Here is a 14,669-nt window from a genome sequence, read left to right as displayed (position 1 = left end):
AAAAATCTCAGGCTTTAGAGTCAGACAGACTTGGTTTTGAACCTTGGCTTCGATTCTTAACTTTATGCAACCTCAGGAAAATTACTCTTTGGGCCTACATTTCCTCAACTGTAAAACATTCAGAAGACTAAGTACCCAGTAGCATCTTGCCCAGAATCATACAAGGTGTTCAATAGTAGTAACATTATGAGTATGACCTTCCTATTTCCCTCTTCCAATCTTCCATAAGTTACTCCTTCCATCCTCTATCATTATTCCCTTCCTATAATGTTCATTTCTCTTCCTGCATTTTGCCTTCATGTTAGTTATCTTATCTGCTGCCTGCCAAATTACTGACCATTTCAAAGATCTCAGAGGTCTAGTAGAAGTAAACTTCAACTAGACTCTACTATGTTTTCTTCAAATCAGACAAGTCCAACTCAGAAAGACCCTTAGTTTAAAAATAGCCTAGTTTCTGCCTCATCAGCTATGTACGCTAATTTTAACCCTGGAGCAGAGCCCAGAGGCTAGAAGAGCCTTACAACTGACACCATCACTACTTTAGTATACCATGCAGTTAGAAAAGGGAAATATCTTTAGTTTGGTGACAATTTTATGTTTAAGTATTGCACGTTAGACAGTATGCATGATAAAACACTCAAAACCTAGGAACACTCTACACTCACCTGCAAAGTGAAGTGCTAAGTCACGATACAGTTCTCTACTCATGTTTTGAAACTCAGCCTCCTGCCACACTTTCCCATCAGGTGTTCGAATCTTGGTCTCTGAAGGATTGAAGCCTAATATATAACCAACAATACAGAACATCCTTATTAAAGTTGCATTAAAAGTTTTGTTATATTCTTTTATAAGTGAGATAAAATTAATAAACTATAAAATTCACTCTTTTAAAGTGTACAACTCCCTGGTTTTTAGGGTATTCAGAAAGTTATACAACTATCACCACTATCTAATTCCAGAGCATTTCATCACCCTGAAAAGTAACCCTGTGCCCATTAGCAGTCACTCCCCACACCATTCCCTCTATTCCCCGGCAACTACTAATCTATTTTCTATCTTTATGGATTTGCTTGTTCTGGACATTTCATAAAAATAGAATCACACAATATGTAGCCTTTTGTGTCTGGCTTCTTTCACTTAGCATTTTGTTTTCAAAGCTCATCCACCTTATAACACATATAGAAGCTTTATTTCTTTTATTATTGAATGATATTCCATTGTACAGATACACCAACATTTGCTTATCCATTCATCAGCTGATGAACATTTGGGTTGTTTCTACTTTTTGGCTATTATGAATAATGTCGCCATAAACATTCATGCACGTGTGTGTGTGTGTGTGTGTATGTATATGTTTTCAATTCCCTTGGGTATTATACCTAGGAGTGGAATTTCTGGGTCATATGGTAACTCTATGTTGAACTTTTTGAGCAACTGCCAAACTGCTTTCTAAAGCAGCTGCACCATTTTACATTCTCACTAGCAATGTATGAGGGTTCCAATTTCTCCATATCCTCACCAACACTTGTTATTGTCTGTCTTTTTTATTATAGCCACCCTAGTAGGTGTGAAATGGTATCTCACCGTGGTTTTGATTTTTGTAACCCTAATAACTAATGATGTTGAAAAGATTTATAAGCTTTTAAAAGAGGAATGCATCATTAGCTACCACATAATATGTTAACAAATACTGTTTGGAAGAAGTAAGCTTCAGTGAGACAAAGCAATATACATTTGTTCAAAAAGACTAGAAATGGAGATGTACTAAATTAAATGATAAATGGCAATCATAAATTATGGATATCAGAGCTACAAACTACCCTTCTTAAGACTAAAAGAGAGACAACGCTACTCATTCTTCTTTTCTTTGAATACAGGCATTAATTGCTATCATCTGTCTGATTTTGCCTATGGCTGAACAAATGGACAAGCTGCTATCTACATAGGCAAAATGCAACCAAAGTATGGAAAACAGTTCTTTAAAACATACCTGCTCAATTTCTCAACAAACATTACACATGTGCTATTTCCTAGAAATTATCATTCTAATTTCCTACTTCAAATTTATCACTACTCTTTTAAGAAACATACAGAACTTAGAATGTTATTTTGCAAAAAAAAAATAATAATAAAGTATCAAATGTGGATGATAACCAGAGTAGTAAAAAGATTTATATTTTCAAATGGGCTCCACTTACCAAAGAATCGCCATTAAATATTTTGTAAAATTAAATCAATATAAAGAATGGAGTCAAAAATTGGTAAAAGTACTTTAGAAGTGTTAGATAAAATGTACTGGTAAACTAATTACATGTCTAATAAAAAATAATCTATTCAGCTCTTAGGAACAACAGCATAAGCTTTATTTTACCTGACATTTGTAGCATTGGGCACACACAATTATGCCTATAGCTATATAAGGAAAATGTTTATAAACATAGTGTTCAGTCTATTGCAAACCACAGTTTGTAACAAGAAAATGTGGCAATTCCTTGTAAAGCTACCTCCCTCCCAACATTTCTCACCCTCATTCCATCTCTACATTCAACCCTATCATTTTTTCTTCTCTCCTCTTTAGGAAACATTTATTTCTATGGGACCCTTTCTTTATATTTGATCTTTACTAACAAGTTAACTTTAAGAAGCTTTCAATATCTACATCAGTTTCTCTTTCTGTTCCCCAGTTTTCATTTTCATTCTCTTTGTGCACATTTTTTCTTACTAGTTGAATTTACTGAATAGAATAAAAAATATACTGTGCATTTACTTGTGTCCAAGACACTGTACTAAGCTCTAAATAAAATACAGATGACCAAAATAGGCTCTTAACATTCTTGGGCATTTAAACCAGAAAGAAAAAGATATGCAAACCACTAAGTATAAGGAAGAATCACATAAACACCACTGTGCTCACTACTTCAAACTTTAAACATACACACACAAAAATGTAAAAACAAAGTTTAGAAGGGGTTTCATATGCTAACAACTGTATAAAAAGAGAAAGAAAACACACACACACACCCTCTCTCTCTCATTTGTATATGAGAAAATTATCTCTGGAATGATACACAAATTGTTAACACAAGTAACCTCCAGAAAGGGGACCAGGTGGTTGGAGCACCAGAGTGATAGAGCTTTTCAATGTACATCCTTTTCATCTTTTGAATTGTGAACCAAGTGAATTTATTATGTATTTGAACAAGTGAAATTAAAATGTCACTTTAGAACACAGTACATTAAGAGGGTTTTAATTTACACTGTCAAAAAGTTGGCAGAAAACCAGTTCTACACCGCTGGAAAAAATAAATCCATTGCTCAGGACACTGGAAACCATATTCTGTTACAATTTCTGAAATGTATACTACATTTCATTAGTTAGCCTCCCAAAAGTTGTATTCATAATATATTTTAATATGAAAATTAACATGTTAAAAATTAGTAAGTAAAAGGAATACACAAAATCCAGTCACCACTCAAAGGAAGTTATCCTTAAGATTTTCACTCTGGTTATTTAAGGTTGTTTTCTTTTTTAACTTTTAGATTTTTATAAATTATTAAATAAAATGTAGATTCAAATCAACCATCTTGACTTTGCCTTAGTGGAATAACTTTTGGAATTTCAGAACTTTGACTTCTAGAATGAACAAACCTTAAAGGTACAATCTGTATTTAATGGGTCTGATATAAGTATAGCCAAAGTTTTGGATAATCACTATCTCAGAACCAACAAGAACATTCTGACCCCACCATTTGCTATCTGCGCTGTCAACAGTGTGGACAATTATTACTACATGGCACACAAACTACTAGAAGGATAAGAAAGAATTTTACTAAGGGAACTACCCATAATTTTATCACAAATTATGTAGAATAAAATGCTAATTATCTATCTTTTATCTAATTCACAATGAATAGCACTAGCAAAACATAATAAACAACACAAAAAACTGTTAATTGCTCAAACTTTAGATAGTTAAATTTGTTGTTAAAATTAACAGAAGAAACAAATCTTGGCTATATTTTGATCTTCATACATTTATCCAAACTAAAAACTGAACTTGAAAAAATATCCACAAAAGAAAGGCCAGAATGGCAGGAATTTTAAGACAAAAGTCTAACACAGAGTAACCTCATCAATGAATCAACTCTTTATTAAAAATTTTATATGGGTGACCCTGTGAAAATAGTTTCAGGAATAAAAAAATGCAAACTCCTAAAAACCACCATATATAAAAACTTGAGTTGGGCCAAAAACAGAAATTCTCTCTGAAAAGCATCTTCTCAGTGGAAATCTGATTTAAATATTGTTTTCTTAAACATGGAGAAAACCCCTGTCAAAATTTGAAGGTTAAGGTAACAACAGGGTCCAAATGTCAGTGCCAAAATATTCTGTAACCAAGTATTAACTGGCACTGACTGAATTATCTTTCAAACATTACTTTTGAAAGAATTTCTAATAACAATCCAAATACAATGGCAGAATAAGAGCAATATTCTTTCAGTTCTCTGAAAGTTGTACTAATTTTTATTTTCTCTTTTGTTCAACTTATTAACTGTTCATATGGTGGTTCTCAAACTATAAGGACCTTGAGGGACTTGTTAAAAATTCCAATTCTGGACCCTATCTCCAGAAATTCTGATTTAGATCCAGTGTAGGATCCAGGAATCTGCATTTTTAGCATGCATCCTGAATTAATTTTTTAAGGCATTAGATTTGAGAATCACACCCTGTTCTAAAGATGGTCCTCTCTACTCAAATACATCCAAGGGAGAAAGGGAGACAAGGAGGCAGGAAGACAGAAAAAGACACAAAGACTGATTACAAACCTTTATATGTTGGAGCAGGTGGTGCTGTTGCCACTTTCCTGACCTTTGCTGTTACTGAGCTATCAACATTAACAACCATTACTGGATGGTCAATATGACCCAGATTCTGGCCCTGGTCATTTGTTTCTTCTGAGTGTTCCCACTGTTTCCTGATCCGCTCCTTGAGTTTTTCCAATTTAACATCATGTTGTCGCCGCTTTAGGATATCTAATCTTTGGGAATTACAGGTACTAGTAGAAGATGGAGAAGAATCAGTTAACCGTAACACTTTTGAATCAACATCACGGCCCATGTAACATACAGAAGGCTTCAAAGTGTTCTCATTTCCTTTTGCTCTATTAGGCTTTTCTTCATCACTTCTCATAGGAGCTGCCATCTTAATCAAACATTCAGAATTCTGCAATGCATCAATTGTTGGTCGATCATTTAAAAATCTAACAACTGTATCATTGACGACAGATGATTGGGAGCTCTCAAAACCACAGCAATGTATATTCCGATCTTCCTGATTGTATATCATCCGGTTCCCACTCTCAGGCTTCTCTTCATTAACATCCACACAATATATATGCTTTGACTCTAAATGGCTGGGACTTATGTTGGACGGTGTACCATGGACTTCCCTGTTATTAAAAAATAATTAGCGTTGAATAAAGAGTACAAAAACCAGTCATACAAACTGAATAGAGAACTCTAAGCTAACATTAGAGACCTCAAAAACCTAGAAGTTCCAGTAAGTTAAAAAAAACAAAATAACCATTACTACTATTAAAAGTCAATGCTCAATGCCTCCTGTGTATCAAAGTTTAGATTATGGCAAATAATCTAAATCATAATCTGCATATTATAAAATAAGAAATATGCAAAAGAGGCATAGAGAGATTTCCTTAAGAACCCCAGAAAAGAGGATTACAATCTGACTTTGCATATTCACTGGACACTATTACCAAAATGTACATTTTACTTCTCCATGAAATCTTAAGAACTAGGAAAAAAAAGTGCTCAAATTCTGACATTTCATATGTATAACTTCTAAATAATGTACCAAATTAGCAAATAGATTGGGAGTAGAAATTAAGTGGAAGTACAGTAAATATTTTCCTCCAAATAAATGTGGTTAGTAAAGTTTAACCTCTCTGAAACACAGACAACTTTTCTGGCAGCTTCAAATTATGTAAAGCATATCTAGAAACACCAGAATAAGCAAAGAAGACTGGACACAGCCAAAGTACATATCACAAAGTCCACATGTTCTCTACTCATAAAAACACTAGCAAAAGTATTCCTTCACAAACTATTTTTATTTTACATATCATTCTAATAAGTTATATTTTAGGAACAGAGCAGTTAATTAAAAGGGAGGTTAATGAAGACAAGCCTCAGCAGTAGGAAGAATACATGAAAAACTACCCAACAGGGACTTCCTTGGTGGCGCAGCAGTTAAGAATCTGTCTGCCAATGCAGGGGACACGGGTTTGATCCATGGTCTGGGAAGATCCCACATGCCGCAGAGCAACTAAGCCCATGTGCCACAACTACTGAAGCCCGCACGCCCTGGAGCCCGCACACAGCAACTATTGAGCCCGCGAGCCACAACTACTGAGCCCATGCTTCGCAACTACTGAAGCCCACACCCTCTAGGGCCTGGATGCTGCAACTACTGAGACCTGCGCACCTAGAGCCCATGCTCCGCAACAAGAGAAGGCACCGCAATGAGAAGCCTGTGCACCTCAATGAAGAGTAGTCCCTGCTCGCCACAACTAGAGAAAGCCCGTGTGCAGCAACGAAGACCCAACACAGCCAAAAGATAAATAAATAAATTTTTTTTTTTTAAAGAAAAGAAAAAGAGAAACTACCCAACAAAGTTATAAAAGCAGATAAACAACCATCTGAACCTGCAAGGTCTGAAACAGTAGCATTTACCACATGTGGCAACTGAGCACTTGAATGTGGTTAGTCCAAACTGAGATGTGCTATAATGTAAATTACATACCAGATTTAAAAGATTTAAAACAGGGCTTCCCTGGTGGCACAGTGGTTGAGAGTCTGCCTGCCAATGCAGGGGACACAGGTTCGAGCCCTGGTCCGGGAAGATCCCACATGCCGCAGAGCAACTAAGCCCGTGCACCACAACTACTGAGCCTGTGCGTCTGGAGCCTGTGCTTCGCAATGAGAGGCCGCGACAGTGAGAGACCCGTGCACCGTGATGAAGAGTGGCCCCTGCTCTCCACACTGGAGAAAGCCCTCACACAGAAATGAAGACCCAACACAGCCAAAACTAAATAAATAAATTAATTAATTAAAAAAAAAAAAAGATTTAAAACAAAAAAGAATGCAAAACATCTTTGTGTGTGTGTATGTGACTACTAAAAATCTTTTAATTACATATGTGTGGTTCACATTAACGGTTCCATTGTAAGTACTGATCTAAATGTTTCATGTATAGGCATAAAACTCTAAATGCCACAAAAATTCTTAGAGTCATGACTCTATTACAGCATAATATGGTAATTTTGTATCTATCGTGAGTGCACGAGTGTGTGCATTTTTCTAAGGAGATAGTCCACAGCTTTCATCAGATTCTCACTGGGGTCCATCACCCAAAAAACATTAGACCCTGTTCTGAATGGCTGACTATTAAACAAGATGGGGGCTGAGAACTGAGTTCTGTAGCTTCTCTCTGTAGAGATCAAGACTAAATCCAATTATTTTCACTATCTTGACCAGACTGCAACAATTCACAGGTCTAAAATTAGCACATGTAGAGAATAAAATAAAGCATAAAATGGTAGGTTATCTACCATGCTTCAATCTTAAAAAGGGAAGAACTCACCAAAAAAAAAAAAAATGTAATTTCACACAGTCTTTCAATCACTCACTCATTAAATATTCACTATACAGTTCTTTCAACTTTTCTATGAATATGAAAATTTTCATAATAAAATGTTGGAAAAAATATCTAGAATACTTAGTAAATGACAGGCACTAAGATAATGCTTTGAGAATAAGACAGATTTACAGTCATAGATAAACGAATGTAATGGGTAGATATGGAATCAAAATATAATGTAACATGAAAGTGCTCTAACAGAGGAAGCACAGAGGAAGGGTTAAATAAGCTGGAGAATGAACTGGGGTAGAAACAGATCTGGCAATGTTTCATACAGAAGGTGATAAAAGAAACTGAATAATTCATTTGTAGGAAACATATTTATTACAATGGCAGTGGTCTGGAGCAAATATTACTACTTCTTCTCCCCAAATATTCCATCTGTAAAAGAACAGAAAGTCAGCATTTCATAATATAAAAGATTTTGCTTTACCTTTTTGGAAAATGAAAAAGGTAATAATACTAGATCCAGAGTGCTATGAAAAACTGAGAAAATAAACTATACTCTTACTATAAATACTACAGATTAACTCTATTTGATAATTTAAAAAAAACAAAAAACAAAAACAAAACAAACAAACAAAAAAACACTAACCTGTAAGAAACCAAAGGTTCACGAAATTCCACACGATTAATTTTCTTTACGTTACTCTCCAGGGTGGTAGCTCTGAGAGGACTACGAGATTTCTCTTTTCGTGATTTAGAAGATTTGGAGGTTGGAGCATTAACCCAAGAATCATCCAGGTATCTACCATCTGAAGAAAAAGGAAATCTATGGGAACATATGATATAAAATACAACTGTCTCTGAATGCAGCTAGTATTTAAGAAAATAACTTAGGTATCTATTATTTCTGAAATCCCTGGTTGGATATTATATAAGTAGATGGGAAAAATTCAGGTTAAATTATTACAGTAACTCAACTTATGGAGAAAGACTATATTCTGAGCAAACAATGCAAAATAAAATTCTACATAAAAAATTCCTTTTTGTCAAAAGTTCTGACTCAAAAAAAAGAAGTATCAGATAAAACCCAACAGACTCACAGATTAATAAAAAAGAATCACAGTATCGGTGGAAAGTACTAACCTGCAGGTTTATCCCACTAATTATGCAACCACAGAATTAAATATATGAAAGGTAACCAAAGAAAATATTTACACTGTGTCAATTTATGATAGTATCTCTAAGACAGATATTCCAATTTTGATTTTAAACCCCAATAAAAAAATATAAGTCTTAAGTCAACTAAATTTCAAAGTGATATACCTGTGAATTAAAAACAAAAAAGACATTATAACCCTAAAGGCTCAAAATCAAATTCTCATTAACAACAAATGAAAACTCACTATCAAAGGTGATGCAGTGGTGCTAAGTCCCTGATCAAAAGATGGTGAAAATGTCATCTACGGTCACTGAATACAAGCCTGCTTCATAACTACTCAGTACCAAAGAAAAAAAAACTAAATGCTGATGAGGTATATAGTCTCTGACAAAAGAACAAGGAAATACATGGGGCTATAAGAAGAAATTAAGTTGAAATAAAACATCAAAATTCATATTTAATATATTTATATCTTTGGAATTAATCTCATACATACCTTTTCTACTTATTTTTCTGGTAGCACTTGCAGAAGATTTCTTGGTATCCATGACAGAATCAAACACAGCTGTACTCGTAGGGGCTACTTCCAATTTGTTTTCAATGTGTCTCAGCTAAAGTTTAAACACCATCAAAACAAACAGGTTAATCCTGTAAATTAACCAGCTACCATCAATTTAATTAGTTATTTAAAACTATATTGTCCAATACCTTTCTCCAAAGTAGAAGAAACTTAGGAATGCTTTATTTTAATTAAAAAAAATAGTTTTCCCATTATTTACCACTTAAGTTCTACTAACAACTGGCTCAATGCTGCCCAAATCTGGACAAGAAAATTAAAGAGTTTGTAGAACATCAAGGAGTTTCTATTTGTCCTGCTGACCTATTTTTTTTAATCGTTGAGTTTTTTAAAAGCAGTAAATTTTCTGACATTGTATGTTGTGTATCATTAAGTTACATATTTTGTGCATTTCTATATATTTTATGCATTTTACATGCAAAAATGAGGAAAAAACAATTCAGCTAGACTAAAATTTAGGACTATTCAAACAGCCACAACTTTTCTTTTTTTCTTCTTTTTTGGCTGCGTTGGATCTTCATTGCTGCGCGCGGGCTTTCTCTAGTTGCAACGAGCAGGGGCCACTCTTCACTGTGCTGCGCGGGCTTCTCACTGCAATGGCTTCTCTTGTTGCAGAGCATGGGCTCTAGGCGCACGGGCTTCAGTAGTTGTGGCTTGCAGGCTCTAGAGCGCAGGCTCAGTAGTTGTGGTGCACGGGCTTAGCTGCTCTGCAGCATGTGGGATCTTCCCAGACTAGGGCTCAAACCCGTGTCCCCTGCACTGGCAGGTGGATTCTTAACCACTGCGTCACCAGGGAAGCCCGCCACAATTTTTTATAGTTTTATATCTACAGAATAAGTTTCACAATAAGGACAAAATTCACAAGATAGAATTCAGGTTTCCATATGCTTTACAATTTAAGTCGACTTTTGATATTACCACCAATGATTTTAAAAAGCATTTTCCCCGCACATGCTTACAGGAGAAAACTTGAAAAAAACAGAAAACAGAAAAAAATAAAATTAAAATCATCAAAATTCCACCACACAGAGATAGAAACTTTGTGTAAAATTCTGATTTATCTTCTTTCAGATTTTTGCAGTGCAATGTACTCACAAGATTGGTATAATCCTTTATATATTAATAGTTCTGTATCAGACGTTTTTCCCCATTTATATTATGAACCACTTATCCCTAAAAATTCTTTTTAAAAGCCCAATTATTTTTTTGGAAAACAACTATTAACAGTTCAACTCTAAATTAGTTTAGCTCTAAATTAAACTGGGGATAGAAACTATTCCTATGTTATAGATGTACAATACTCATGTAGAAGAGAGAGAATATATACTGATTGCTGTATTCATGGGGCCAAAATTTGACTCTGCATTATGACCAAACCTAGGTTATAGTACCTTTTCCAGATTGATTTTCAAACCAGTTCAAAAGATTAGGGGACAGAAATCACCATATTCAGACAGTAAAGAAATAGATAATTCGAACTCAGGTAGAATACAAAAGAAAACAAACAAAATATATATTAGAAGAGTAATTTGCCTAGAAAGCAGATGAAAAAGAAAAAAGGAAAAGGTCTCTCTTTGAAGAAGCTATGTATCACTTGCCAAATTTGGATTCCTAAACTCCAGACAAGACTGGACAGAACATAAATGAGAACATTTGCCCATAATCATGCTTTTTCAGCAGTGCTAAGAGAAAAGAGACTGCTATTGCCACAAAATAAGAGGAGGTAACTCACAGTCCACTCAAGGAAAAGCTGTTCCTTTCATTTCCTGACTCTGAGCCTTTTACATAGACACAGCCCCACCTTCTCAAATACATTCTATGTTTTAAATCTTCATCTCAACATACCAATTGAGCAAATTTATTAAAGCAGAATAAATAGTACAAATTATCTTAATCTTTTATATGCCATAGTGTTAATGTTTCTGATACTCAGTGTCTTAATTATTGCTTTACTGTCTAATAGTTGTCATTAATCTTCATTTTGTAACATATAGTATATAACTTCTTACAGAAATGTTTAACCTTATTTTCTTATCAAAAAAGCACTACAAAAACAAAACAACAAAAAAAAAAGCACTACAGAAAAAAATTGTAATCTGTTCAATCACAACAGGCAATCAATTTTAGACTAGAAAGAAATAAATGGAACCTATAATTACTTACAGCAGCCTTGGTCTGAGAAAGTGCATCCCATGGTGTGGTTATATCTGCTGGGCAATATTGATATTTACTGAATTAGAATCTCTGAAGTGTACCTTGGAATCTGCATTTTAATAAGGTCCCAAATGCACTCAAAAGTTTGAGAATCACTTTATTAGGCAGAACTATTCCCCAGCAAGTGCTTTATCATATTGAGCCAAAACATGATTCCTCTCCCACCCTCTGAAGCCGAGCTTCCCAATATACGGTTTAGTTGTATTAGACACTGATCCCACTAGTCCTTAGGACAACTGGACTAACACCCCCCCCCCCCACCTACACCCCATCAGACATCTCTAACAATAAGCAGTATCCTCAGTTTATCCCAATGAGCTGAACAAATACAAAATATAGTATTGTACTGCATTTCATATTATGATATGAAAAGATTAGAAAACTACTCCAGACTTCAATCTACTAGTAGAAACAAGGTAACATCTATTTAGTCTTTCAGATAACAGCCCTTCAAAGAGTTTAAGTCTATATATTTTCCTTGAGTCATCCTTCTCTAGGATAACTATTTTCATCTCCTCCAAATGCCCCTCATGTGACGTGATATCCAGATCCCTCACAAACCCAATAATCTTGCTCCAGATATACTCCAGTTTGTCAACGTCCCTCAAAAAATATCATGCCCTAAATTAAAGTTACCCCCAATGCATCATTAAAAAAAAAAAAAAAGAGTTCAATGAGACTATTATTTTTGTTACCTGTGCACTACAGGTCTATAACTATATTGGGAGCTGTATGATATTTATTAACATTAAGTCAGAATTTGTAAGATATTATATATAACTAATTTTACATATACTGATTCATTTTTAAAAAGGATGTTTTCCCTTACAAAACAGTTTACTATTGGGTGCCTTTGAATATAAGATATCTTGTATATTTAAAACAAAATTGAATTTTAAAAATTATTTATCCACTTGTTCTAAATCAAAGCATATGGATAATTTTCATTTACTGAATAGCCCAGAATTTTAGGCACATGACCTAAACAAATCATTAGGTTCAGTTTCAAAAAAAACCAAATCATACCTTGAACAGTATCCGTGCTTTGAGAGTTCCTTGGATTTGGTAAAGGCACCTCTTTTGATTTGCTGCTCCTCATCCTGCCAATTTACCTGCAATCACATCATTAGCATTCACTGAAAATCAATATTATAATATTAGTAAAGAAAATGCCCTATCTTGCCTTTCATGAAAGTCAGAAAAGAATTTTGTCATCTCTAAAAGTTATATCTGTATTCTCTTAATAGTTCCTGATAATCTAATAACTTTATTTTTGCTTGGAAAACTAAACCATTAAAAATTATATCATGGGCTTCCCTGGTGACCCAGTGGTTAAGGATCTGCCTGCCAATGCAGGGGACATGGATTCGAGCCCTGGTCCGGGAAGATCCCACACGGCGCAGAGCAACTTAGCCCATGTGCCACAACTACTGAGCCTGCGCTCTAGAGGCCGCAAGCCACAACTACTGAGCCTGCGTACCACAACTACTGAAGCCTGCGCGCCTAGAGCCTGTGCTCCTCAACAAGAGAAGCCACCGCAACGAGAAGCCCGCGCACCGCAACAAAGAGTAGCCCCCGCTCATCGCAACTAGAGAAAGCCTGCACACAATAATGAAGACCCAACACAGCCAAAAATAAATAAATATTTTTTTAAAATTAAAAAAAAAAAAAAAAAAAGAATCCACCTGCCAATGCAGGGGACATGGGTTCGAGCCCTGGTCCAGGAAGATCCCACATGCCGTGGAGCAACTAAGCCCGTGCACCACAACTACTGAGCCCACATGCCACAACTACTGAAGCCTGCGCACATAGAGCCTGTGCTCCACAACAAGAGAAGCCACCGCAATGAGAAGCCTGCGCACTGCAACGAAGACTAGCCCTCACTTGCCGCAACTAGAGAAAGCCTGTGCGTAGCAATGAAGAACCAATGCAGCCAAAAATAGATAAATAAATAAAATATAAATAAATTTTAAAAAAACAAAAAAGAAGAGGAGCTTAATTTTCCTCTTGTTGAATGTAGGCTGGACTTAGTGGTTCACTTTTAACAAATCAAATGTGGTGGAAATGACAGTGTGACTTTCAAGACTAGGTCATAAAAGGCATTGCTTGTTCTCTCTCCCTCTCTCTTAAGGATCCAGCTGCCATGTCATGAGGACAGTCAAGCAGCCCTATGAAGAGGTCCATGTGGCAAAAAAAACTGAGGCTTCCTGCCTACAGCCATATGAGTGAACTATCCTGGAAGTGGAGTTAGCCAGCAAGAGATTATCAATACAGAATTATGTCTCATTTTCTCTATTGTAAATAACACAGAAATGAACATATTTGTGTACATTAATGCTCATTTGGATCACTTATCTAGAACAGGATCTACAAAGTGTGCTAAAACTGAACTAAAGAATGTACAGAACATGCTACTCTAGAGATCCAATGTTGAACTGTTTTCCAATTTACAATAACATGAACTCAACAGTTTCATTAATATATTTAAATATTAACTATGCTTTTTACTTTTGCTGATTACTAAGGAATATTAATTATATTCCTATTAGGGAAGAATATGGTTGCTTTAATTTGAATTTAGTAGATTGCTAGCAAGACTAAACATTCCACCATAGATCTTAATCTAAGTTCTTCATCTGTGAATTATCTTTTCTTGCCCTTCGCCCACTTACCTACCAGGATATTAAAGTTTTTCTTATTGATTTGCTGAGTTCTTACATTATAAATATATTAAACCTTTGTCATATTTGATAAAAATAATTTTCTTCAATGTCTGTAAAGGCAGCTCAATATGGTGAATATTAAAGACCCTAATTTAAGAAAAGGAAAAGCCTACCTACTCAGTCCAAACATGTAAAACTAAAGGTATAATTAATTTTAAGGGAGTTATTTTCACCTATAGTAAACAATCCTGGTTTATAAATTTTTCAGAAAAAATTTTCAAAAATGTTCTAAAAATACAAATTTTCATAGATAATACAATATGACTCTAAGAAAAGTCAATCTAGGTTTTTAAAAACAGACAGGGGTAGCAGAAAATCTAAAATCAACAAATA

General features: G+C 34.9%; 1 protein-coding gene across 3 annotated transcripts in view; it reads right to left on the bottom strand.

Annotated features, from left to right (window-relative positions):
• CEP350 (centrosomal protein 350) overlaps window positions 1-14,669 on the bottom strand; it is a 132,983-nt gene that overhangs the window by 105,305 nt on the left and 13,009 nt on the right. For all 3 annotated transcript variants that reach the window (XM_036844769.1, XM_036844764.1, XM_036844773.1), the window contains exons 2-7: window positions 12,640-12,725; window positions 11,563-11,606; window positions 9,319-9,433; window positions 8,313-8,472; window positions 4,828-5,450; window positions 666-779 (exon numbers count right to left, since the gene is read on the bottom strand). In XM_036844769.1, coding sequence (XP_036700664.1) covers window positions 666-779; window positions 4,828-5,450; window positions 8,313-8,472; window positions 9,319-9,433; window positions 11,563-11,606; window positions 12,640-12,712 — 1,129 coding nt within the window. In that variant the 5' untranslated portion in view covers window positions 12,713-12,725. The remainder of the gene's footprint in view (window positions 1-665; window positions 780-4,827; window positions 5,451-8,312; window positions 8,473-9,318; window positions 9,434-11,562; window positions 11,607-12,639; window positions 12,726-14,669) is intronic.

This window comes from Balaenoptera musculus, chromosome 1 (assembly GCF_009873245.2).
Source record: "Balaenoptera musculus isolate JJ_BM4_2016_0621 chromosome 1, mBalMus1.pri.v3, whole genome shotgun sequence".
Taxonomy (NCBI): Eukaryota; Metazoa; Chordata; class Mammalia; order Artiodactyla; family Balaenopteridae; genus Balaenoptera; species Balaenoptera musculus.
Note: the sequence above shows the minus strand (reverse complement) of the source record. Positions and strands in the feature narration are given on the sequence as shown.